The 24031-nt window shown below is 42.0% G+C and overlaps 1 protein-coding gene across 2 annotated transcripts in view; it reads right to left on the bottom strand.

The window, feature by feature from the left end:
• LOC149245297 (Alkaline-phosphatase-like family protein) overlaps window positions 1–24031 on the bottom strand; it is a 377731-nt gene that overhangs the window by 99327 nt on the left and 254373 nt on the right. For both annotated transcript variants that reach the window (XM_089457751.1, XM_089457752.1), the window contains exons 13-15: window positions 6356–7112; window positions 6088–6179; window positions 5315–5879 (exon numbers count right to left, since the gene is read on the bottom strand). In XM_089457751.1, the coding sequence (XP_089313877.1) occupies window positions 5315–5879; window positions 6088–6179; window positions 6356–7112 (1414 nt within the window). The remainder of the gene's footprint in view (window positions 1–5314; window positions 5880–6087; window positions 6180–6355; window positions 7113–24031) is intronic.

The raw sequence follows: 24031 nt of genomic DNA, 5'->3' as shown, positions 1-24031 counted from the left end.
GTATGGGACTATCAGCTCCCTCTTACTCCGGAACTCCTTACAAAAAGATATGATTTCGTTTGAAGTATATTCTCCTCCATTATCGAACCTTAGAGTCTTTATTCTTCTTTCTGTAAGGTTCTCCACTTCAACTTCGAATTTTTGAAATTTGATAAATACTCCATCCTTGATTTTTAGCAAATAAACCCAAGTTTTTTCTTGAATGGTCATCAATGAATGTCACATAATATAGATGACCTCCAACAAACTTTGTAGACATAGGACCACAGACATTGGAATGAATGAGATCCAGAATTTCTTTTGCCTTGAAGTGTTGCTTCCAAATGGTCTCTTGACATTTTTGCCTAATGCACATCCCTTGCATACTCCATGATCCTCCTTCAGTTCAAGGATGTCATTCACCATTGAATTTAGAGTTGATAAGATTTTGTAGTGAAGGTGACCAAACCTTCTATGCCAAAGTTCACATGGGCTTACTTCAATGTGAACCAAAGCTTGGGAGAGAGGACTCAACAATTTGTAGAGCCTTCCTTCTCGATTCCAAATCATCTTTGCATTTTCAATGCTGGAGCTTTTATCCCATACTACAACTTTTCCATCTATAAAATCGACTCTATCTCCTTTATCTTCTAGACATGAAATAGAAAGTATATTTTTTTGCAAACCATGAACAAACAGGATGGAGATGAGATGAATACCTCTTCCATTCTCTAGCTCCAATGAGGTTGATCCAATTCCTCTTACAAGATAGCTCTTCTTGTCACCAAGCTCAACAAAGTAAGAATATTTCCCTCTTGATAAGGTCTTTAGTTGCTTGTGCTCACCAGTCATATGTTTTCATGCTTCATTGTCGATTACCCAAATGTCCTCATCTTCAAATGTGTCGGTAAGAGCTGAGAATAGTCCTTCGTCCTTTGTAGATGTCTTAGTTATATCATTATTGAAAAATAGGAGATTCCACAATGCCTTGATGCCCTTCTTGAGATGACTTGCTACCATCGAACACTACTTTAGAAACTTCTTCAAGGGAGTAGTGATCTTTATCATGCCCTTAGCCAACTGTAGCTCTAATCCCATGTTGAGAAATCTGGAGGCCAATAGTTAGAATGATTTCTCTTATACTTGATAACCGCTTGTGATGTCTTTTTACTTTTTCTTATTTATTAGGTTCTTCTCTTAATATTATGTTGTTCTTATCATCAAACAGCTACCAAAACAAGAAGATCAACAATACATAAGAACATAAGATATACGTTGCAAGACATGTCCAAAACCTCTCCACCTGAGAGGAAAACCCACAAATCTCGCCTTCTTATAAGTCCTTCAATTGACAAATTCCAAGACCTTTAGACCAAGACCAATACCCTTCCAAGACCAAGTCCGACCTTCTTGATGATGTGCCTCCCTTGTCCAAGTCAAACCTAGTCAAATCTCTTCCACCAACACAACTTCGTCCCCTAGCAACGGAATTTTGGCCACTCTTGCAGACCTCAAATTTTCAGCCCTCCCAACAATAGTTGCTTCCACACATATGAGCTTATTTCGGGCTTCCAAGACTTCTTGAGACCTTCGCTTGACTTTCTCCTTCTAAGGCTTGAGGATGACCTAATGATCCTTCCTTCGACCTTCTTTCTACACTTTCCTCAAGTTCGATCCTTCAACAGCAAAACCCTAACCCAGCAGTAGAAACCCTAGTCTCCTTCCTTCACACGTGTGAAGAGAGAGAGAGAAAAATCACCCAATCACTTGATTTTCCTCCTCCTTCCTTCGCTGGCCACTTTCTTTTTCTCCTTCGCTTGCTTGATGAGAGAATGAATTGTGTCCATAGGAGGTCGAGTTCCCTCCTATATACAGGTTTTCAAGGTGGACGAAGTAGCTAAAATTAGGCCGACTTCTTAGCTGGCAGGTCGACTTGGTCTTGGAAGGTATTTTAACACTTTTAAATACAAAAATAATTCTTTTTGCAAGTTACAATGTGCCTGATGGGATCTTCATCACATGACAATGATTCTTTTGACTTCTTAACCCAGGACAAACGTTGGAAGCACTAAATGGGTGCTTGACCTCTAAAATAAAAGACCTTGAGCATGAAACCCATGCTTCGAAAATAACAATAATAATTTTTCTTTCATTTTACAATGTGTAATAACAACATCCCTTGGTGACAAGCCCACCAAGATAGCTCAATAACATAATAATAAGCCTCTCAAGATGGTAGAATAATCAATATAATGATTCGTTGGGCCACTGAGAAGGCCTAATGAAGTCCAAAGTGTGCCACAGTGAGAGAATGTACTCCAAAAATAATGGACAAGGGGTTGTCCTATTGTTTCCCAAGTAGGTCACATTTGGTGCTCCCAAATGGTGTGGGTGGGCACAAGGACATCCTCATGGGTCTCCAAGTGGATCGTAATGTCTGTCAACCATTTATAAGGGTTAGGATGATGATATAAGTCTTCCCTTTGTCTCCTGCAGTGAGACACATCCTCATCTAGACCTTGGAACATCTGCCAAGTGTATGGTGCAAGTGTGGAGCCGACTGGGCATAGTGAACCAGGTGCATCATCCTCATCCAAAAGGTTGAACATGAGCAATCACTGAGTGGTGTTGGGGATCCACGAAGTACTCTCTGCTATGGTGGAGGCCCATGGCTCTCAACGCTCACCCTATAAGAGCCAATGTGGCCGAATGGAGGGCCTGGAGCCTGTTTAGGGAGACTAAACCCCATATGAAGACCCACCTACAATCCTGCATAAGTTCCAATGCATCCCCTTGCCCTCCAATACAACAAATCATTAGAATAATCAAGTAAAAGAGCTTGCAAATCATGGAATCATTGGGACTCTTCATGGTGGCGTGTCCTTCCATACTGGGCTTTGGCATGTACAAGTGTCTCCAAGCTCAATAAGGGGGTTAACCAAGGACCCTATTAGGTGGTTTCAGCCTTTAAAGGGGGTGACATGTCCATGGTACATCCATCGGGTGATAGGTGGCATGTGATATAGTGATGGAACGGAGTGGGGATTAGGGTAATGCCCCATGCCACATGTCATGGTACAAGGGCAGGTATGATGAGGGAAGCCCACACTTGGGTATATGAGTGTAGGAGGGAACAAATCGTGGTACGAGTTAATCGGCCTTTGTTTTTCCACCCTTGTTCATATGCCTTTTGCCTTTGATTGATTTTTTCTTCATAACTACTAGGGGCTCCAAGGGATGAGAGCATGATGTGTAAAATATAGCAACAGATACCCCTTTTGAAGTGGGGCAACCCATTGCCCACCAGGGGTTGAGACAATCATGGGTTCCTTAATGTGGAGGGGGATCATCTAGGACCCATAGGAACCAGGGTGATGGCCATGAATGAGGGGTAGAGCTTATGTTTGGCTTTTGCCCACGTGCTAAATTTGTATGTCCCCACCATCTTTTATATTTTGTGGTACATTTCCTGTTGTAAGTGGCCAAATTATGCTTTTTCTTTCTTTTTAGTTGGATCAACCTCTGGGCATCATTCCAGGCCTGACCCAAAGTGTGGACAATGAGAGGGGGAGGCCAGACACATGTGGAATACCTAGATGGGAAAAGTGATGAATGGGATTAAAATGAGCAGAAGCGAGTGATGTATATGGTGTCGGGAAGCAAGACCACGCAACCAAAATCGGGATTTCCCATGTAGTGCCAGCCCTAATGCTAATAGTTTGTAAAGGAGATCCCACGGCACTAGAATACAAAGCTAACCACCAAATCAGGAAGAGGAGACAAGAGTACAGACCTAGCCCACTCTTTCCATTGAATCCCCCCACCAATCCGTGCCCAAAAGTGTCCATGATAAGTAAATAAAATTACTCAACTAAACCAATAAAAAGTCATACCTTTGGGGTCGGAAGGCCCACCTTCAAACATGCGATTATAATAGATGGGTGAGGGACCACAAGGCTAGATCGGGTGGCAGAGAAAATGGCACATCGAGCTATCTGGTGGCTGTAAGGAGTTGTTGGCTGCCAGCTGAGGACCATCTTGTTGAAAAAATTTCTCCTAGGGATATCACCCACAAAGTGGTGGGTAACAGGTCCACAATATGACTTTAACTCTTTGACTCAAAACCTAGAAACATGAAGAACATGCTTTTCTAGATAAATAATAATAATTTTTGTTTTTGTTTTCTTTTGCTTTTTACATCAAATACATAATGGTACAAATTACCAAGACCAAAACTAGTTACATTCTCCGACACCACGTTCATGCAAATTAAATGGAGGACAAGTGGAATAATACACGTGTTAATGAAAAACATGTTAAGGTCTTACTCCCCACCACCTTTGTCATATTACATCCCAACAACATGTGAAAGTAAATGGTATATGAGGTGCTATTTCTTGGGTCAGTGTGGGATATCACACTTCTGGTATTTTCATCTGTTGTTCTTGACCCTTCTACGGAGGACTGTAGTGTGGGTGCTTGTTGTCTGCTCCCTATTGTTGTGGGTTGTAGAAGCTCCATGGAAGGAATGACAAGATGTCATAACTGCCTGTGTGCAGTGTGTAGATTTATAGAAATCCACAGGATGGGGGTGTTTGGAAGAGACTGTCTGATGGGGGTGTTTGGAAGAGACTGTCTGAGACAAAACATAAGGTGGTAACTTCAATCCTACAATGGAGCCAATGGCACCAAATGTAGGAAGAAATATGCTAGTTGAGTCCCAGAAAAGAACAAAACACGTGCTCAGAATCTCTCACCAGATTCACACCTTTGCATTCAGTGGAATCCAGGTTGAAGGAGTTTATGAGGGCCCAAGAGCACAAGAACAGAGGGCTGGTGAAGAAAATGGGTATGCTGATATCCAGGATTGACAGCAGTAAGCACTCTTTTAACATGCAGAGTGTTCAACCTGTAGCTGGAAAGCGCAATTGGTCGGGGCATCAAGCAGTCAAGGAAGAGAAGAAGCCTTCAGAAGAGGTGGAAGATATGTTTCTGTATACATATTCTGGACTGAAGGACTTCAAGGATATCCCAGATGTCAATGAGAAATGCAAGAAGATGCTACACATGGGACTGCCTTTTAAATCTCCTGTCTGTACTAGGATATATTGAAATTATTATTTTTATTGGGACAGTACATAATGCAACATAGTAAACTAGAAGCAACTGCTATTTTCTTGCCAAATTTGGAACTCTGGCAGCACTCAGACTGAAAATATCATTTTTGTAACGCAATTCAAATATACCCATTATAGTTAAATATACATATATAAACAGCATTTTCCAAAAATGAGTTCACATGAATCGTGATAATTTGGGAGTTAAATACACATACCTTGCAAAATGGCAAGCAACAATATTAAAGGGCCCTGCTTCCCCAGCAACAATAAAATGGTTGAACTCCACACTGACAACATGGCTACTGCTGTCACAGTTGTCCTATCCTTGAAAGTAGAATTAACCCTCTCCACTCTTGACTGACTTTTATAAAACAAAAATACTGTCAGCCCAGCAGTAAGAAGATAAATGAGGCGTGGAAACAAAAGTCTTGAAGCATCTTTCAGCAAATTTGGAAGAGTGATAGATGGCATAAAAGTTATATCTTCCAGAATCCAATGGACGAGTATCAAAATATAACTTAGAATCCCCCCAGCGTAAAAGGAATACAAACAATATCTGTCCCATGAAAAGCGCTTCACTCTAAGCCACCGAGTTACTAAAAATATTAGAACAACGAGAGGAAGAACTGCAGCCAAAATTGTCATAGCAAAATGCATGGATATACTATCAAAGATTGTAGAAGAATAGGTCATTTGCACTGGGTGAATAACTGTTTCTTTTGAGACCCCATTGACTCCGATGACACCAAGAAGAGTGTTTAGTATCAGAAAGAGGAGTGCCTGCAAAGATGACAGACGTCTGAAATTGAAGTCTCAATCCAGCAAGATCAAAATATAAAGTATTTTAATGCACCGCCCTTTCAGATGCATATATGATTCTAGCATTATTTAATAATCAATTGCAGAAGTAAGAGCACCATTACTTATGCGCCCATGTCATATTTCAAAAATAAGCATACAATCTTTCAGGTCTTATAAAACATATTACCTTGAAAACCATAGACTCATTCTCAATAGCAGACTGAAGAGTTAAGACTCCCGTTGAAGCCAGAAGAAAATTCGCCACTCCTCCCTCGACAACTAAACCAAATCCAAAAGTAAATAAAAAGAAATCTCATTTCAGATGGTTAAAAATTTTAAATCTATTTTACTCCTTTGCAACTAATTGACTTAAAGCTTGGCACGGCAATGAAGCATTTAGAGAAACAACACTCTAAATTTATAGTAGAAATAAAAAAGTTACAGAAAAGGCTTACAAATAAAACTGTTTGAAAGAAAACTGCCTGCACGCATGATGACAATAGCAATAGCTGCCACACAACTTAGCAGATTTCCCCGGTAAATCATGAAGCAACCCAGCTTGATCTCACCTATAGAGCAGCACTGCTTCCCCTCTCCATATGAATTAACCTTCAATGGTAATAGATAACCAATTGCTGAACCAACAGCAAAGGTTCCCACAACTAAAAGGAAACCATCCTGTTTCAAAGCAGCAACTGCCTGAGGAAAACCCACACCTTCTGAAAAACTAAAGGCAAATGGGAAGCATAAAATTCCAAAAATAGTTGAGGATGATCCAAAGAAAAGCAATTGCTTCCAGGGGAAACATGCCTCCAACATTTTTGAATGCTCCAATAGTTTGTACTGTTCCTTTGAACAAACAACCATTATCTTTCCAACAATTGATAATGCAGTTAAATGCACAGCAACTGAAAGTAGCAAGAGGATGAGCCCCAAAACCATTGTTTTCAGACCAAATTGTGTCCATTTGGATCGAGCAAGCTCAGCAGTTGCCTCGAGGTATTTATAGTAAGCATCAATCTGTTTTTGCAATATAGATACTTTCATTTCACATTTTTCACTATCAACACCATCTTCCGAGGATGATTGTTGCCCTCTAACACTTGAAAAGGTAGCTTGTGATTGAGCATAAATATCTCCTAATTGAACCAAATCTTCTGGAGAAAATCCAATAATGGACGAAGCAGAGTATGAATCGATGTACCGCTTGACCTACATAAGCAAAAAAACACAGCAATCTCACGCTTCTTCTCAAAGAATAGAACAAGTTGCGCAGCAAAAAGTTAAATTAGAATATTTCTACAACAGTTCTGCTTCTAATCACAATGAATTTACTTCATCTCAATTTTCCATTTATAACAGTCCAAATGTTTTGTTCATAAAATGGTGTGCAGTTGTTTCAAATTATATTCCCACCAAAAGGCACTTCATGGTTATGTGAAAATGAAAGGAAGATGTATGTAATGATTATTGCACCGAAAGGTGCATTCTACAGCCCAGTATGAGGCCGATCTGTGATTCCATCCATGCTCAATGTGGAGTTGACACATGTCCTTATAAAACGATGTGATGCACCTAAAATGACGAACCAAGAAAATGGCCTGTACTAATCTTATGTGTGTCATGGCCATAAAGGCATAAAAGGCTGACTCTTCCTCCTCTATATGCTCTACGCATGAGACTGTTGTTGATACCCTCCCCGGTTAGTTTTTTACTGAACCAACCTCTTTCTATGTTATTTCTTCATATGGCCTGCCTTGCCGCTGTAATGACAATTGATGGTCTTCTAATCCTTGGTTAGTCTCCTAGTCAACCAAACTCTCTCTGCAATGTTTCTTCACATGGCCCACCTTTGCCCTTTAATTTGGCAGCAAAGACCTACACGAAACCACCCTCACTGCTACTACCGAATTGTTTCTTCCATCAATCCTATTTTAAGAACTTCTTAAAAAGCTCATCAAACTTCAAGTCAACATTCATGTAACAACCTATCTCGAATCACGAGTAGCATAGCGATATTAGCATGCATGTGAGGCATGCATATGATAGCTACATATGCATGCATCACCTACATTGCACTAGTATAGATATCAACTACTCATGAAGAATGTCTAAATATAAGATAAATGAATTAATTATCAAAAGTGCTAATTAAATACCTAACTCTCGTAAATAGAATGAATATACATTTAGTAAGAAATATGGTGAAAATGTTGAGTTTATTCATAGGTTTACCACCCCGTATATAACCCAAATAAACATTAAATACACTAAATCCATAAACTTTATTATGAAACCTAATATATTATAAACATAAAATAATATTTAAATCATTATGACTATATACTATTTTAGTAAATCAAAACACCAACTGTCATAGTTAAAAGTGATTCCACCCTATGTTGTAAAGTCATCTGATTCAATTAAATGCAGGAAGCATGATGAGGCAACCACTGTTTAATAGAAAAAAATATTCTTTTATAAAGACGGTGAACGAATACGTAGAGTTGAAGGAACCTCTGCTATTTAAGAGAGGAAGAGGGGTTTGGAAGGGGGAGATTGTTTTTGGGAGAAACAGAGGACGAATCTACAACTGAGAGCCACAAACAGAAAAAGAGAAAGAAGCCTTGATTGTTCTTGAAGCTTTTGGGCGCGGGGGCCAGAGTACTTCAATTCTGAAGTATTTTGGAGTTGGGTATCGAGATTATACCCGGTTTGGCAGGGAGGTTTTGGTATTTTGCTAACCAGAGCAAATTGAGAGCTACAACAACGCGGTATCAACTTCAAACTCGAAAACCAAGTAGATGTTTGTATATTAATTGGTGAGTTTTTGTTTAAATTTGTAGTTGTTAAAAATTGGGATTTGTTTGGATAAGGTTATTACAATTCATAGAAGTGATGTTCAAATTCTTAATAAAGTGCTTGTAAGCATGTCGGAAACTTCTCAATGTGATTACCACCATGTCTTCTTGTCGTCGCTGCGACAAACACCCTCTGAAATTATGTCTACACTCAAATTTTGGAGCCTGCTGCGGATCTTGCAATTGGTCGATACATAGTCAGTTCTTTGTTAGTTGATGCTTTTGAGCTCCCTTCCTGGATTGGAAGTGTCGCAGATACTTGCTCACACATGCTCAGTCTGCAACAAGTTCATGAGTGCATTCTTTTACGCAAGCTTGAACAAGCATAGTACGGTCCATCAAGATTGTGCCTATGCGATGTCTAATCCATGTCGACAGTGAGTGAGCACTAACATCGAAGTTTCTCACTTCCTGATGTGTTTATACTTCTATTTCGGTGAGTTTTGCAAATTGTCACTTTTGTTCACCATTGTTTTCGCGAGTGTCCTTTTCATGTTTTCAGCTGTCATTTTTGCTTGCTTTCACTCTAATTAGTGTTGTAAAAATTTCTGTTTTCCCACCCCGGTTTTCAGTTTCACCTTATTTCTCCCATGTAGTTAAATGCCCATTCCCATAACCATACATTTAACAGACTGAAAAAAATAAATATGGCTGAAAACACAAATTCTGGAAATTTTTCAGAATGCTGGAAATTGCAGAAATAAAAATCAGCAATTAAAAACAGCCATTAAAACACATTAAAACACTGATATTTTTGGTCAACTTGACCCTGGAAAAACCCCCTACAACTCTTGGGGAAAACCAGTTTGAGAGCTCTTCTTTATTTCTGAAAATTGTCTTTTTACAGCGAAAATTATTCAGCAAAAATCAGCAAGCAAATTTACAACTTATCTCCTTTCCCGTGCCTCACAGCAATCTGGAAATTACAGCAAACAGGACAGCAATAAATGCTGTATGGCCTCCGTTTTGTGTGCAGAAAAATCAGCAAACTGCTCCTCGATTTTTGTGCAAAAATCTACCTTTCACTATGTGCTGAATCAGCTGTACAAATCTGCTCAACTGCTGCCTTGGAATGTGTGCCAAGCTGCTGTCTCCTTCTCCTTCCTGCTCAGAAATCTCTCTTGCTCTCTTGCTCTCCTTCTCCCAATCTGCTCATGAAAGAATGAATGACCTTTTTCCTCCTTTTCCTCCTTTAATATAACTCCAAGTGACTTTTGGTGATCCAAGTGACTTTTGGGTGATCTCTAAATCCAATGGCTGAAATAGATTTAGATCAATGGTTGAGATTAAATGCTCATTTAAATCTCACTTTCTATTTTTTAATTCACCCCACTTTAATAAAGACCCACTTAGTCATTTATTTCCAAAGTCACTTTTCCTTTCTAATTTTTCATTGACTTTATAAAAGTCACTTTAAAATTAGACTTAATAACTTTATCACTTAAAGTCACTTTTAAATTAGATTTAACTTTATAAATTATAAAGTCACTTTAGGAGAAAAATTAAATTCTTTTGGACACTTTTCCCTAGGCCAAAGATCAAAGCCTAAGGGAACCACCTGTCCTCCGTACCAAATTTCAACACTCCCTCTTACCGAGGAAGGTGTTCCTCACCACACCCATCTTGTCCCTGAAGTAACATGCTTGCCCCGTGGTAAGGCTTTGGTAAGGATATCTGCAACCTGCTCATCAGTGGAAATATACTCAAGCTTCACAGCTCCCTTCTGAACATAGTCTCTGATGAAATGATATCTGATCCCGATATGCTTTGACCTGTCATGAAATACTGGATTCTCCGTGAGTTTAATGCAACTCTATTATCACAGTAAATCACTGAAGTCTCAACGGCTGACCAAATAAGCCAAACAACATCTTGCGAAGCCAGATAGCCTCACAACTAGCTAGACTGGCTTGCCATATACTCTGCTACCGCTGAACTCAGTGCTACTGACTGCTACTTCCGGCTGAACCATGACACTACTGCTGAACCCAACCCAAAACAACACCCTGAAGTGCTCTTCCTATCAGAAGCACAACCTGCCCAATCAGAATCAGTGTATCCTGCCAATCTCACTCCATCTCCCTGCCTGTAGTCCAGACCATAATCCACTGTCCCCTGCAAGTACCGCAAAATGTGTTTTGCAGCCACCCAGTGAACCTTCCTAGGCTCACACATAAACTGACTCATCGTGTTGACTGCAAAACAGATATCTGGTCTAGTGTTGACCAAATACATCAAGGAACCAATCAGCTGCCTGTACAATGTGGGATCCACCAACTCGGAATCTGAAGCATGAAGCTTCTTCCAGTTGGTGATCATCGGTGTCGACATGGGTCTACAATCCTCCATGTGGAATCTGCTAAGGATGTCCACAATATACTTCCCCTGCCCCAGGAAGAAATGCCCCTCCTCCTGCCACACCTCCAAACCCAAAAAGTAATGCATCAAGCCGATGTCCTTCATCTCAAACTCCGCCGCAAGATCTCTCTTGCAGTGCTCTATGAGTCTCTCTGCACCTGTAATGATCAAGTCATCCACATACAGCACCAGAATGAGAGGCTCCTCACCAATCACAATAAAGTAAAGGTTCGGATCTGCCTCACTCTTTGTGAAACCCATCCCCTGCAAGTATGCATCTATCCTGGAGTACCAAGCTCTGGGAGCTTGCTTCAGGCCATAAAGGGCCTTCTTCAATCTGCACACATGGGACTCCTTCCCATGCACCTCAAAGCCCTGTGGCTGCTCAATGTACACCTCCTCCTGTATGAAGCCATTGAGAAATGCGGTCTTCACATCCATCTGGTGGATCTTCCAACCCATCTCTGCTGCTATCGATATAATGGAGCGGATCGAAGTATATCGAGCCACGGGAGCGAAGGTCTCCTCATAATCAACTCCCTCTACCTGGGAGAACCCTCTAGCCACAAACCTCGCTTTGAATTTCTCAATGCTGCCATCTGCAGCATGCTTTACCTTGTAAAGCCATCTGGAAGTAACCACGGATTTGCCCTCAGGCCTCGGCACCACCTCCCAAACATCATTCTTCATGATAGAAGAATACTCCTCCTGCATGGCCTCTCTCCAGACCTGCTGGCTAGCTGCCTCCTCATAGCTAGAAGGCTCAGAGTCAAGGATGCTGGTAACCATCGCCATATAACTACAAAACCTCTCAAGTGGTCTACTCTCTCTGACCGGCCTCTTCGGCTCAGCAACAGATGTGGCATCTCTCAAGGTGTCCTGAAGCCACTTGGGCTTCCTCTTCCCTGAGCATGCTTCTCCCATAGGAGAATGAAACTCCTCCTCCTCATCACCATCAGTAGCCTGAACTCCTGACTGTCTGTCTGCTGTCCTCCTGCCTGCACCTGAACCTGTAGAAGCTGAGGTACCGTGTGAACTGTCCATCAGTGGACTCCCTAGTGAACTGCTCTGTGAACTGCTCTGCATGCTGCCCGGAGCACCACCCCTCTGGCTCGGCGAGCCACTGCTCACTGATGGACCTGACATCCTCATAGATGTACCTCCGGATCCTCCTGATCCCTGCCCACTGGATCCTTGCGACTGACTCAACTGCTGCTGAGGGTCTGGCTGATCCAGATACTCTAACTCCCGTGACCTCCTAAAGGCCCTGTCCTCCTCGAACTTCACATCCCGTCTGACAACAACTCTCCTCTGTGCAGGAATGTAAATCCGAAAGGCCTTTGAGGTCTCACTGTAGCCCACAAAGATACCCTTCTCTGCGGTGGGCTCTAGTTTGGTCCTCTCCTCCTTGGGTATATAGGAGTATGTAATGCATCCAAAGATATGAAGATGACCAAGATCAGGTTTTTTCCCAAAGAAAGCCTCCTCAGGAGTCATGTGCCCCAAGGCACGATGCGGACTCCTGTTCTGCAAGTAAACAGCTGTGTTGCAGGCCTCTGCCCACAAGAACAATGGCAACCCCTGATCATGTATCATGGCTTTGGCAGCCTCTATGATGGATCTGTTCTTCCTCTCCGCAACCCCGTTCTGCTGGGGGTTGTAAGGAACAGTAAACTCCCTCCTAATGCTTGCCTCCGCACAATAGTCAACAAACTCTCCAAGGGTGTACTCTCCTCCATTGTCCGACCTCAAGGACTTGATCTTTCGACCTGTCTGAGTCTCCACAAGAGCTCTGAACTCCTGAAACCGCTTGAAGACCTCACTCTTGGTCTTCAAGAAATAAATCCAGTCCTCCTGGAGTGATCATCAATGAATAAGACATAGTACTCATATCCACTCAAGGAAACATGAGACATCCGACCGCTCACATCGGAATGAATCAAATCAAGTATCCCCGTCGCTCTGCTGTCACTGCTGGGAAAAGGGGATTTGGCAAACTTGCCCATCGCACAACCTCTGCAAGTATCAAAGTGATCAGTACTGAAATCTGGCACACCTGTAGTGATCTCCCGCAATGTCCTCAAGGCTCCATGATACATGTCCCATCCTGCGGTGCCAAATCTCACACAGCTCAGAACTGCTAGCTCTGCTGTCGGTACTACTGCTCAATGCCAAAAGGGGTTGGAATGCAAACTTGTACACCTTTGCATGGCGTACACCTATCACTCTAGCTGAATCAGCTGGAGTGCCCCTGGGATACATCAACACCTGTCCTCCCCTGAACAGTACCTCATATCCTCTGTCCTCCAAAGCTGAGACGGATATGAGGTTCTTCCTCATCCCTGGCACATAAAGAACCTCTGACACCTTCAAGGGAGGTTTGGACTCCCTCTGAAATGTCACTGTCCCCACCCCGACTGCTCTAACAACTCTGTCATCACCAAGTACTACCTCAATATCAGTGCCACTCTCTGAAAGCTCTGAGAAGTACTCACGGACTCCTGTCATATGACGTGAAGCCCCACTGTCCACATACCAGATACCTGAAGATGCTCCGCTAATCGAGGGAAAAGCATGCTCCCTCTGAACCTGTGTGGCAGGTGATCCTGCACTAGAGGACTCACACGTAGTGAACGCAAACTCTCGGTCAAAACGACCAGCAAAGTCCTCAATCTCTGCTGAAGCTGCCACGTCCTGGTTCTTCCCCTTCTTCTTCTTCTTCTCCGGACACACAACTGCATAGTGTCCCATCTTTTGACAATTCCAACACTTCACCTTGGAATAGTCCTTCTGTGTGTTCCCCTGTTTACCTTTACCTTTGCCTTTGCCCCCACCACTGCTTGTGGAAGCCTGCTTCTTCCCTTTGCCTTTCTTGCCTCCTGCCACCAGTGCTACATCCTCATCCTGCTCAACTGGCTTGGCTGCCCCAAGCTGTCCTTTCCTGATCTCTGTCTGAATGCAATCATCCCAAAACCTCTCCCATGTGGGAAGGGTCTCACGTGCACAAACCCCATCAGCAAAGTTCAACCATGAACGGGGGAGGCCATTCACTGCAATACGCACCAACTCAGTGGATGGAATGGCCTCTCCAATCGCTGCCAACTCATCTCTCACATTAGTAATCTTTGTGAGATATCCAGCTGCACTATCATTACCCATCTTAATGTTCTTCAGCTTCTCCTTCAGGACCATCTTCCGGTTCTCATTGGTACTCTGGTAGAGATTGGACAAAGCTGTCCACATCTCATGGGCATTGCTCTTTCCTCTCACATGAGGAATGCAATGGTCTTTGATTCCGTCTAGAATCAGCCTCTTACCCTTATTGTTCTTCTTTTTATACTCAGCCAACTGAGTAACATCAGTGGGCACAACAACAGGGTTCTGTGCGGTATGCACCATGATATCCCAGACTTCTGCCTCCTCAAAGATACTCTGCATTCTCTCCTTCCAAACATTGTAATTTGTATGCCCATCCAACCTATCCTCCACCCTCAATCCCAATGACATCCTGCTGTCCTAAAACTGAAAAATAGCACTGCTGTAGTAAAGATAAAACTGCTGTTTATGAAAAAATCAGCTTGCTGGAATTTTCTGAGTGAAAAATCAGCAACTGTAATTTTTCCTTTTGCTGTCCCAAACTGCCCTTCAGCACTCAAGCTCTGATACCATGTAGAAATTTCTGTTTTCCCACCCCGTTTTTCAGTTTCACCTTATTTCTCCCATGTAGTTAAATGCCCATTCCCATAACCATACATTTAACAGACTGAAAAAAATAAATATGGCTGAAAACACAAATTCTGGAAATTTTTCAGAATGCTGGAAATTGCAGAAATAAAAATCAGCAATTAAAAACAGCCATTAAAACACATTAAAACACTGATATTTTTGGTCAACTTGACCCTGGAAAAACCCCCTACAACTCTTGGGGAAAACCAGTTTGAGAGCTCTTCTTTATTTCTGAAAATTGTCTTTTTACAGCGAGAATTATTCAGCAAAAATCAGCAAGCAAATTTACAACTTATCTCCTTTCCCGTGCCTCACAGCAATCTGGAAATTACAGCAAACAGGACAGCAATAAATGTTGTATGGCCTCCGTTTTGTGTGCAGAAAAATCAGCAAAGTGCTCCTCGATTTTTGTGCAAAAATCTGCCTTTCACTATGTGCTGAATCAGCTGTACAAATCTGCTCAACTGCTGCCTTGGAATGTGTGCCAAGCTGCTGTCTCCTTCTCCTTCCTGCTCAGAAATCTCTCTTACTCTCTTGCTCTCCTTCTCCCAATCTGCTCATGAAATAATGAATGACCTTTTCCTCATTTTCCTCCTTTAATATAACTCCAAGTGACTTTTGGGTGATCCAAGTGACTTTTGGGTGATCTCTAAATCCAATGGCTGAAATAGATTTAGATCAATGGTTGAGATTAAATGCTCATTTAAATCTCACTTTCTATTTTTTAATTCACCCCACTTTAATAAAGACCCACTTAGTCATTTATTTCCAAAGTCACTTTTCCTTTCTAATTTTTCATTGACTTTATAAAAGTCACTTTAAAATTAGACTTAACAACTTTATCACTTAAAGTCACTTTTAAATTAGATTTAACTTTATAAAATTATAAAGTCACTTTAGGAGAAAAATTAAATTCTTTTGGACACTTTTCCCTAGGCCAAAGATCAAAGCCTAAGGGAACCACCTGTCCTCCGGTACCAAATTTCAACAAGTGTCGCTTTCATGTTATCTTCACTTTGGCATGTGTTGCTTTCACTATAATTTGCATATTGCAAGTGTCGTTCGCACTTTAGCACTTGAAGTCTTCTGGCATGATAAGTGTTGCACAATGTACAGAAGTTTGTTTTGGTGGTTTCAAGAGGTTCTCCTTGTGTAAATGAGTCAATCTTACCATGTAAACCTTCGTCGAACTCATTTCAAAGCTTTAAGCATTGTTGTACAAGTGTCGTCACAAAGTGTATCTTTAGTGTCGCATTTATCGTAAAGGTTGTCACACTGAGGGAAGTATGTTGTTAATGTGTTCCGGATGATCTATGTTGTGTCATCAAGCACTCTAAGTGTGTGATCACAGTCAAGTCCTATCACTATTCACATCAGTTTCATTGATCCCACACTTACCCAAGTTTCGGAAAATTCCCAGAAACATAGCCTCATCTGGCCTTCCTGAGCTGCGCATTGCGCAGTCCCAGCCCTGAAGTTGCAACCTTGCCTCTTGACACTACGCAATGCGCAGTTCTTGCCTTCCAGGACTGTGCACTACACAGTTTCAGTGCTCAAGCCCAAGCCTTGGCCTCCAAAATTGCTCAATTCATCCCTGCAGCCTAGTCCCAACTGCGCAGTGCATAGTCTGTGAGCTTAAGCCCAAACCCTAAACTCTTGAACTACCCAACTGCGCAATCACCAACTCTGCTTTGCCTCCCACACCGCACAATTGACAGAGACAGTGCAAAACCCTGCAGCTTGATTCACTAAGCCTCAAAATTGTGCAATCTTCCTACACCATCTTGCCTAAACTGTGCATTGTGCAGTTTCAAGGCTCAAGCCTTAGCCCTGAGCTCTTAAACTGGGCAATTGCGCAATCACCTGGGCTCCTCTATCTTCCAAAACTGCGCAATGGGGAAAAGTGCTCAAGCCCTCAAACCTGGCTCCCTGACCTCCCCAACTACATAATCTTTTTGGTCAGTCTAAGCCTGAACTGCGCATTGCGCAATCTCAAGGCACAAGCCTAACCCTTGACTGTCTACGTTGCGCAATTGCACAGTCACTGAGCCTCTCCCTCATCCTGCCACCCGGTTTCGGCTCAATCAGTGGATTATCATGCAACATTTTAGACTAGGGGTTTATTGAACTAATGTCATCTTGTCATGAGTGGATTGCACATGCAGGAACCTTATCATGCTATGGCAAGATAATGAAAAAGGATATGGAGGAGGAGGAAGTGCTAGAAGACAAATATGGAGCTGAAGAGATAAGATGATCATCAGGCGAGAAGACAAAGTAACACTAGATTACAACAGAAGATCAAAGATCAGGACGCTTGAAGACTCCATCTAATTCACAACTCTTTGGATGGTGGATATGAAGGACAAAGCATATCTCTCATGAAAATGAAGCATTGCATATCTATTGTTGAAGACAAAGCAGTAGCAAGAATGGCTTGACATTGCCATGTCATCAAGAAGTCCTTATCAGCACTATCATGCCATGTCACGTCATGAGTTGTCATATGCCACATCATTCTTGTGGATTATGTACTTTCTTATTCGAAAATGTATTGTAAAGTGGAAGTCCAAAGGACATGTACAGAAGACAAAGAGTCATGTAAAGTTGAAAAGCCATAGGAAGTCAAACGGTCATGAGGGCCATCAAAGAGTCACGAGGGAGGTGAAGCATCACCGCATTGGTTATATATACACCCTCCTTGTATGAGCAAGGGAATTTTCACCTTGGCTCCTCCAACAGGGCATTAGAGAGACAAGCTAGTTCTTTTGAGGAGCAAGGAGTGGCTCCAACGCTCCACTATTGGGGCTAGTGGTGTTAGTTGTATACATGTGTCTTGTGACTTTTACTTAATACTTGAAGCCTGATGGCCGACACGTTTTCATGCATGGATTGTGAATATTTGTACGACTATTTTGTACTAAAGTAGTTGAATTATTTCGGTTATTTTAGTGTTTATCTAATTGAGAATGTGTCGTAATGGTTTCTATAACTATTGCATCCTTGTGGACTATTCCGCTAGATGTTAGACAGATCTTTCTTGTTTATAATGGTTGTAATGACCATCACATCTTTGTGGACTATTCCGCTGGATGTTAGACAAATATCTTCTATGTGTGTGTCTCTACTAGGGTGGTACTATTACCTCTCTCCTAGAGGCTCACTTTCCTTTCCCTCCGCAATGGAAGAATCTTGATACACATACAACCGAACACTCACCAGGCATACTCATTTGCTAATCCGACATTACCTGTGCATAACTCTCTTGTGCTAAACTTTGTAGCCAAGGCAAACTTATAAGAATATATGGAAGTCGGGCCGATATCCTGGATGGGACTCCTATTCAAAATGGTGTGAGGTCTAATTGGGACTTCACATCGGGGATACCCCCTTGGTTGATGGATTTCCAGCACTATCAACACTTTCTGCCCCATCTTTTGACCAAAGGTGATCAATATTCTCGAATATCTTTGATCTTAAGGAAATGATCTAAGAGGAATGCATGCTCTCGAAAACATGTTCATCAGGAAGAAGACTCTACACTTGTCCAATGTCTCATGAAAATCTTCCAACTGTCTCTAGATCATCGATGAAGTCTTGCTTATCTAGACCTCTAGAAGTATCTCATTTGTCACAAACAACTTAATAAATAACACAACTTCTCTTTCTTTGTCATCAAACTTATCCCAGTCTTTAACTGCAACTACTATAGCCAAGTAACTTTACTAAGGACAACATTCACCGGGTTCTTGTACTCAGAAATGGCCAGCACTTGTTTCTTCCAGCACTTGTTTCTTCCATGTGTCATAGTTCTTGCCTATAAACTTCCAACTCCGTTACAGCATGACGTTGGGTAAACATGCCATAGGTAAAGGTTAAAAATAACCAAAGAACAGAGTAATATGATGAAAAACTTAACATATCTACCTACAAACACCCCAAAAACACACAGATCTAGGCATATCTGCTAGCCACCAGCCCAAAAAGCATCAAATGTACTCTTAACCAACTGAAAATCACATAAATCTAGGAAAATCTTCTCCCAGCATCCCAATAAGACTATGATATGTTCTCAACCCGTTGAAAAATATGTAGATCTAGGCAAATCTACTCACCACCATTGCAAAATCACCCAGATCTATAAATAAATGGCGCCAAGAGAATCAATTTCTCCTTGGATCTGCTGAAAAACATTAAATAAACAGCTAAAACTTACAGATCTGCAAATATGGGAAACAATATAGAGAAGAAAACAAGTTCAATCTGCTACAATTCAGCTATACTGTTAGAAAACTAAGAAATAAGACTAATCTGGACTATGAATCGATTTTTGTAGCACTTTGACCAATTCCATACAGATTGTGTATGACTACATTTCTGTACTACATGAATATTCCATATAATGGTTGGAAATGGAAGTTAAAAACAGAGTTCCAATTTTTAAAAATAATCAGACCTTGCTTCAGAATTTAAAAAAAAAAAACAAAACAATACTTTGTTTCACTGAAACCCTTTTGGCTCTTCAATGTGTTACACTAGCCATCCCTCAATCTGCCTTTCTTACCAACAATGCCTAGGTCTTCACACTCTCACAGACTATGGCTCTAGCTGAGCTTAGATACCATATTATAGAAATTGAGCACATAGTGAAACCAAGATAACTCGAAGGACTTATCTATATCGTATTATTTATTCAGAAAGCAAAAGCTTTCTTAAATAGATTCACAAGCAACTTGAGTCAATCCAGTAGTGGGATAGACTGAGAAAGTTGAAACACAATAAAGTGAAATAAGAAATAAAATCATAAACGTTAAGTCAAATTAACGTTATTAATGCCCAAGTCTATTATCTAATTGACAATCATAAGCTAATATTTAATTTAACATGTGCCCTAACAAAAATAGTGCATGAGAACTCCAGAATATGCACAACGCTACTACACTTCAACATGAAAAAGATGAGAACCTAAGTCACCTGACACGGGGACACGAGGATTCGAGTGTCAGACACCAGCACATTGACCTCCCCGAACACGACATGTTAGGACATGTTATATATTATTTTTATTATTATTATTATTATATTATTATTATATATATATTAAAAATTAGATATTTCTTACACAAATTCTCATTCATGATACAAATTCATTGATTCAAACACAGATCTTCATCTAGAAGTAAGTTTTACAAAGTAACATTATGCATACAAATATAATTGTGACATATTGATCAATGATCCAATAGGAGAAAGACAAGATACTGCAGTTTTTCATTAAGTCATCAAAATCAAAATGTGTTACATAGGTAGTAGCAATGCCAATGGCAAATAAAAATAGAAAATACAAAACAACTACAAGCCTCAAGGCAGTAGGTAGCTCAAGAGTCATCAATCATCATCATCATGGTCACCACTACTCTCCTCTATTGCATCCTCCTCGTCTGTATCCAATGTCATCTCTGCATCTGCTGGTGTGAAGGATGACCCCTCTACAGTATCACCATCATCAAAAGTGACAGGCTCTAGCACTGGCTCATTAAGATCCCAGTTGGCCATTGCCAACTCAACACTGTTGTCTAGCCCAATATCATCAGGAAAGACATCCCACATCTTTGTCTTTCGCTTCAACCACTCATCCCTCTGCCTGTAAATAAGACAAAGGTTGGTGTGCACATACACCATTGTCTTTGCCCTCGATTGCTCAAGCCTGCTCTTTTTGACACTATACAAATTCCCATATGTGCTCAAATTCCTCTCACCACAAGAGGATGAAGTCACCTGAGAGATGAGCTTCATGGTTAACTATTGTAGAGGAGGGTTTGTTGCCCCATGAGTTGCCCACCAAGAATAGGGCTTCTTAGCCCCCTGTCTCTAATCACATCATACCCTGCAAATCAACCAATGCTATCGGAAAACTCTGCAAAGGCATTCTCCACCTCATCAAGGGATGCTCTATCCTAAAAATTCCACCTCAATGCATCCTTCCTCCCCTATGAAATTTCACCATCCATGTGAGGAGGGAATCTGCGGGAAGGTACACCATTTAGCGACCCATGGTTGTAGTATTTTGGGTTCAATGAGTGAGCCAAACAATGGAAAGGTGTGCAATTCTTGTCCCATCTGCTGACAAGAATATCATGTATGGTGGTGAAAAAGGCCTCTGATGATGTCTCATACTCGGGGCACTCACTCTGTAAAATAATGCTCCTCACGGACTCAATCATGGAATCTTACCCCTCATCATCAGCTTTCGCTGTCCGACACAAGGAACAGTCAGAGTCACTGTGGGGTTGATCATCCAATTGTTGATTTGTCAGAATATCTGTCTTCGGAGAGAGGTACAACTCCCAAGGATATTCTTTGAAGGGTGTGCCATTTCTGGCACCCTAGTTGTATTCAGAAATCTGCTTAATAAGACAAACCCTCTATATGCTGCACCGGTTTTCCCGCATTGGGTTTTTCCAGGGACGATTGTCCAAACATAACGGTGTCCCTTGTGTGATTGTCTCAGTTTATTTCAGTGCATGATCTGTATATCTGTGAAGGTTGCATTTGTGTTTACTTCAATATTTATGCAATTAAATAACTTGTTAATGTAAAGAACAAGTAGGAGATAGTAAACCAAAAATTGCAGTAGGGGTTTCTGATGTGTTAGATTCAGGAATTTTCACATGGTATCGGAGAGATTGCAAATCAGAGGCGACTAAAGACACCAGCTAAGAAAATTTGAGAAATTGCAGCAGAGAAGCAACTCTCCCGAGAGATAGCGTTGTTCTAGAGCCAGAGATGCAGAAGGAGGGATGCAGTGCAGAGAAGGTGACGGCCAACGCCAGGTCCAATGGAAGCAAGCCCTACAGATAATCCAGCAGCAATAACGAAAGCAGCAGAAATTAAGGCAGAGGCTCACGTAGTGCCTGCATCCACACTCTGAGCCAGGTAAAGGTGACTCAGTAGCTGGGAGGAGCCCACACAATAGTTGTGTCAGCTATCCAGGCCAGCGCGAAGGTAGAGGGGGAGCAGATCAGGCCTATGCAGTGCCAAGTCATCTTTCTCAGCCAGGAAGGATTAACGTAGTGGCCAGGAGGACCAATCCAGCTCTCCCTGTGATTGCGTAGAGCCAGAACAGCTCAGATTCTTCAATTACTGGGGCTAAGGGAGCTGTGCAGATTTTGATTTGAGGCGCTGGTGGGACGTTGTTTCTGTGAGTGCAGAACAGTGTCTAAGGACACTGAACCAAGGTAGAGGGAAGCACTACCTCGACAGATTTCTAGCCAAAAAATCTAGATCTGAGTTGCAGCGGCAAAGGAGGATTGGAGAGGAGTGATTCAATAGTTGGTCGAACGATTTCCGAGAAGGAAATCAAGACTCAGAGGGAGTCTAGAGAAGAGGAGCAGAGATGGCAGTAAACGGATTGAGGGATTAGGACAAATTGGACGGGGCTTCCAATTTTGTCATCTGGAAGGCCAGGATCCTGGCAATCCTGGATAAACATTGCATCAAGGACTATGCCTTGAAAACTGTAGCTGTCCCAGTTGACCCGAATGCAAATGAGAAGTATGAGGAGGCCGAGGCGAAAGAGAAATGCATGATTCTAGACGGGGTCAAGGATCATGTCATACCACATATTGCTAAGAAAAATACAGCGAGGGAGATGTGGCAGGCACTGACCACCTTATACCAGGGCTCTTTCGTGCAACAGAAGATGTTACTAGAGAATCAACGGAGGTCATATCAGATGCAGAAAGGAGAGGAGATAGATCTGTTCATTCTCAGGTTGCAAGGAATTCGTGACTAGCTTACTTTCGTGGGGTCTACACCTAATCCAGAGTTTATGGTCAAGACTGCTCTGAATGCAGTCTCCGAGGACTGGGAGACGTTTGTCCAAAGCATTTTGGGCAGAGCAACTCTCCCCAGTTGGGAGAAGATGTGGATAGCTCTTCGATAGCAAGAGATTATGAGGTTGACTAAGGCAGGGAGTAGCAGTAAGGGAGTTCGAATCAAGAAAGAGGAGGAGGATGCAGCTCTAGGATCTGCGGGACAGCAAGGGGTTCAGACAAGCAATAAGAAAGATATCCCCAAGGCCAAGTGCTTCAATTGTGGGGAGTTGGGACATTATGCCTCTTAGTGCCCCAGGAAGAAAGGCAAGGGAGAAGCTTTTGACTCAAAGCCTACTCCAGTAAAGGCGGAGAAGGATGTCGAGACTAATGACGATTGTGCCATGAGTGCTCATGCGCCTCTAGAGAAGAGGTGGGGAGACATTGAGTTGTAGTCAAAAGGACTACAGAAAGGGGCAGGATCCTTGAGGTGCCCAAACTCTTGGATCACATACAGCTACGAGAGCCCTTAACGACAGTAGCATGATGACAGGTGTCAGGTGGAGCAAGGTGTGATGGAGTGGCAAGGCAGTGCTAGAGTGCAGAAGTTTGTAGCAGTGCAGTGGAAATTGTAGCTGTGCAAGAGGCACAAAGGTGTTTGCAGCAGCGTAGTGGCAACAGAGGGAGCACGGGATAGCAGCTGAGGTAGCTTCAGCATCACGAGGCTTCCAGACTGACCAAGATGTCAGTATTTGGGTGAAGTCAGTTACTTACTTCTTGGTAACTGAGTTGCAGTGCAGCAGTTAGCAATGGCAGTGTTATGGGCAGCATGATGTAGCATGCTGAGAGGGAGCTACAGTACAGATGTACCAGTGGCAGTGGCAGTGTCATGGGCAACAGTATAGGACGCAGCAGTGCAGTGGATGTGGGGCAAGACGCCAAGCATCAGCAAAGAAGACCGATGTGGAAGATCAGTGTGATGCTTCTATGGTAAAGCATTGATAGAGCACATTCCTCGCTAAGAGGGAGTGTTGATTTTTGGTAGCATCGAATGTGCTCTAGCCATGAAATTTGGTGGAGAAACTAAGGCACATGAGATCTCCAAGACCCAGAAATTGTTTGGAAAAATTCCACCCGAATGAAGAGATATTAAAATAAATAATATTTTTAATGAGTTCCTAAGTCTAAACTTAGGAAAATTAAAATATTAATATGTATTAATATAATATGGGTGAGAAAGTTCTAAGTGAGGAGGATCAAGCCAATTCTAATCTTAGCGGTTGATTAGGGACTTAATCTCGGTCATTGAATCATCAACAAGAAAAGTATAAGAGGAGGCTTGAGGGTCAATTGGAGATAGTAAGATACACCA

Source organism: Pinus tabuliformis, chromosome 7, assembly GCF_031772625.1.
Source record: "Pinus tabuliformis cultivar Carrire ecotype Pingquan chromosome 7, CPIR1, whole genome shotgun sequence".
NCBI lineage: Eukaryota > Viridiplantae > Streptophyta > Pinopsida > Pinales > Pinaceae > Pinus > Pinus tabuliformis.
Note: the sequence above shows the minus strand (reverse complement) of the source record. Positions and strands in the feature narration are given on the sequence as shown.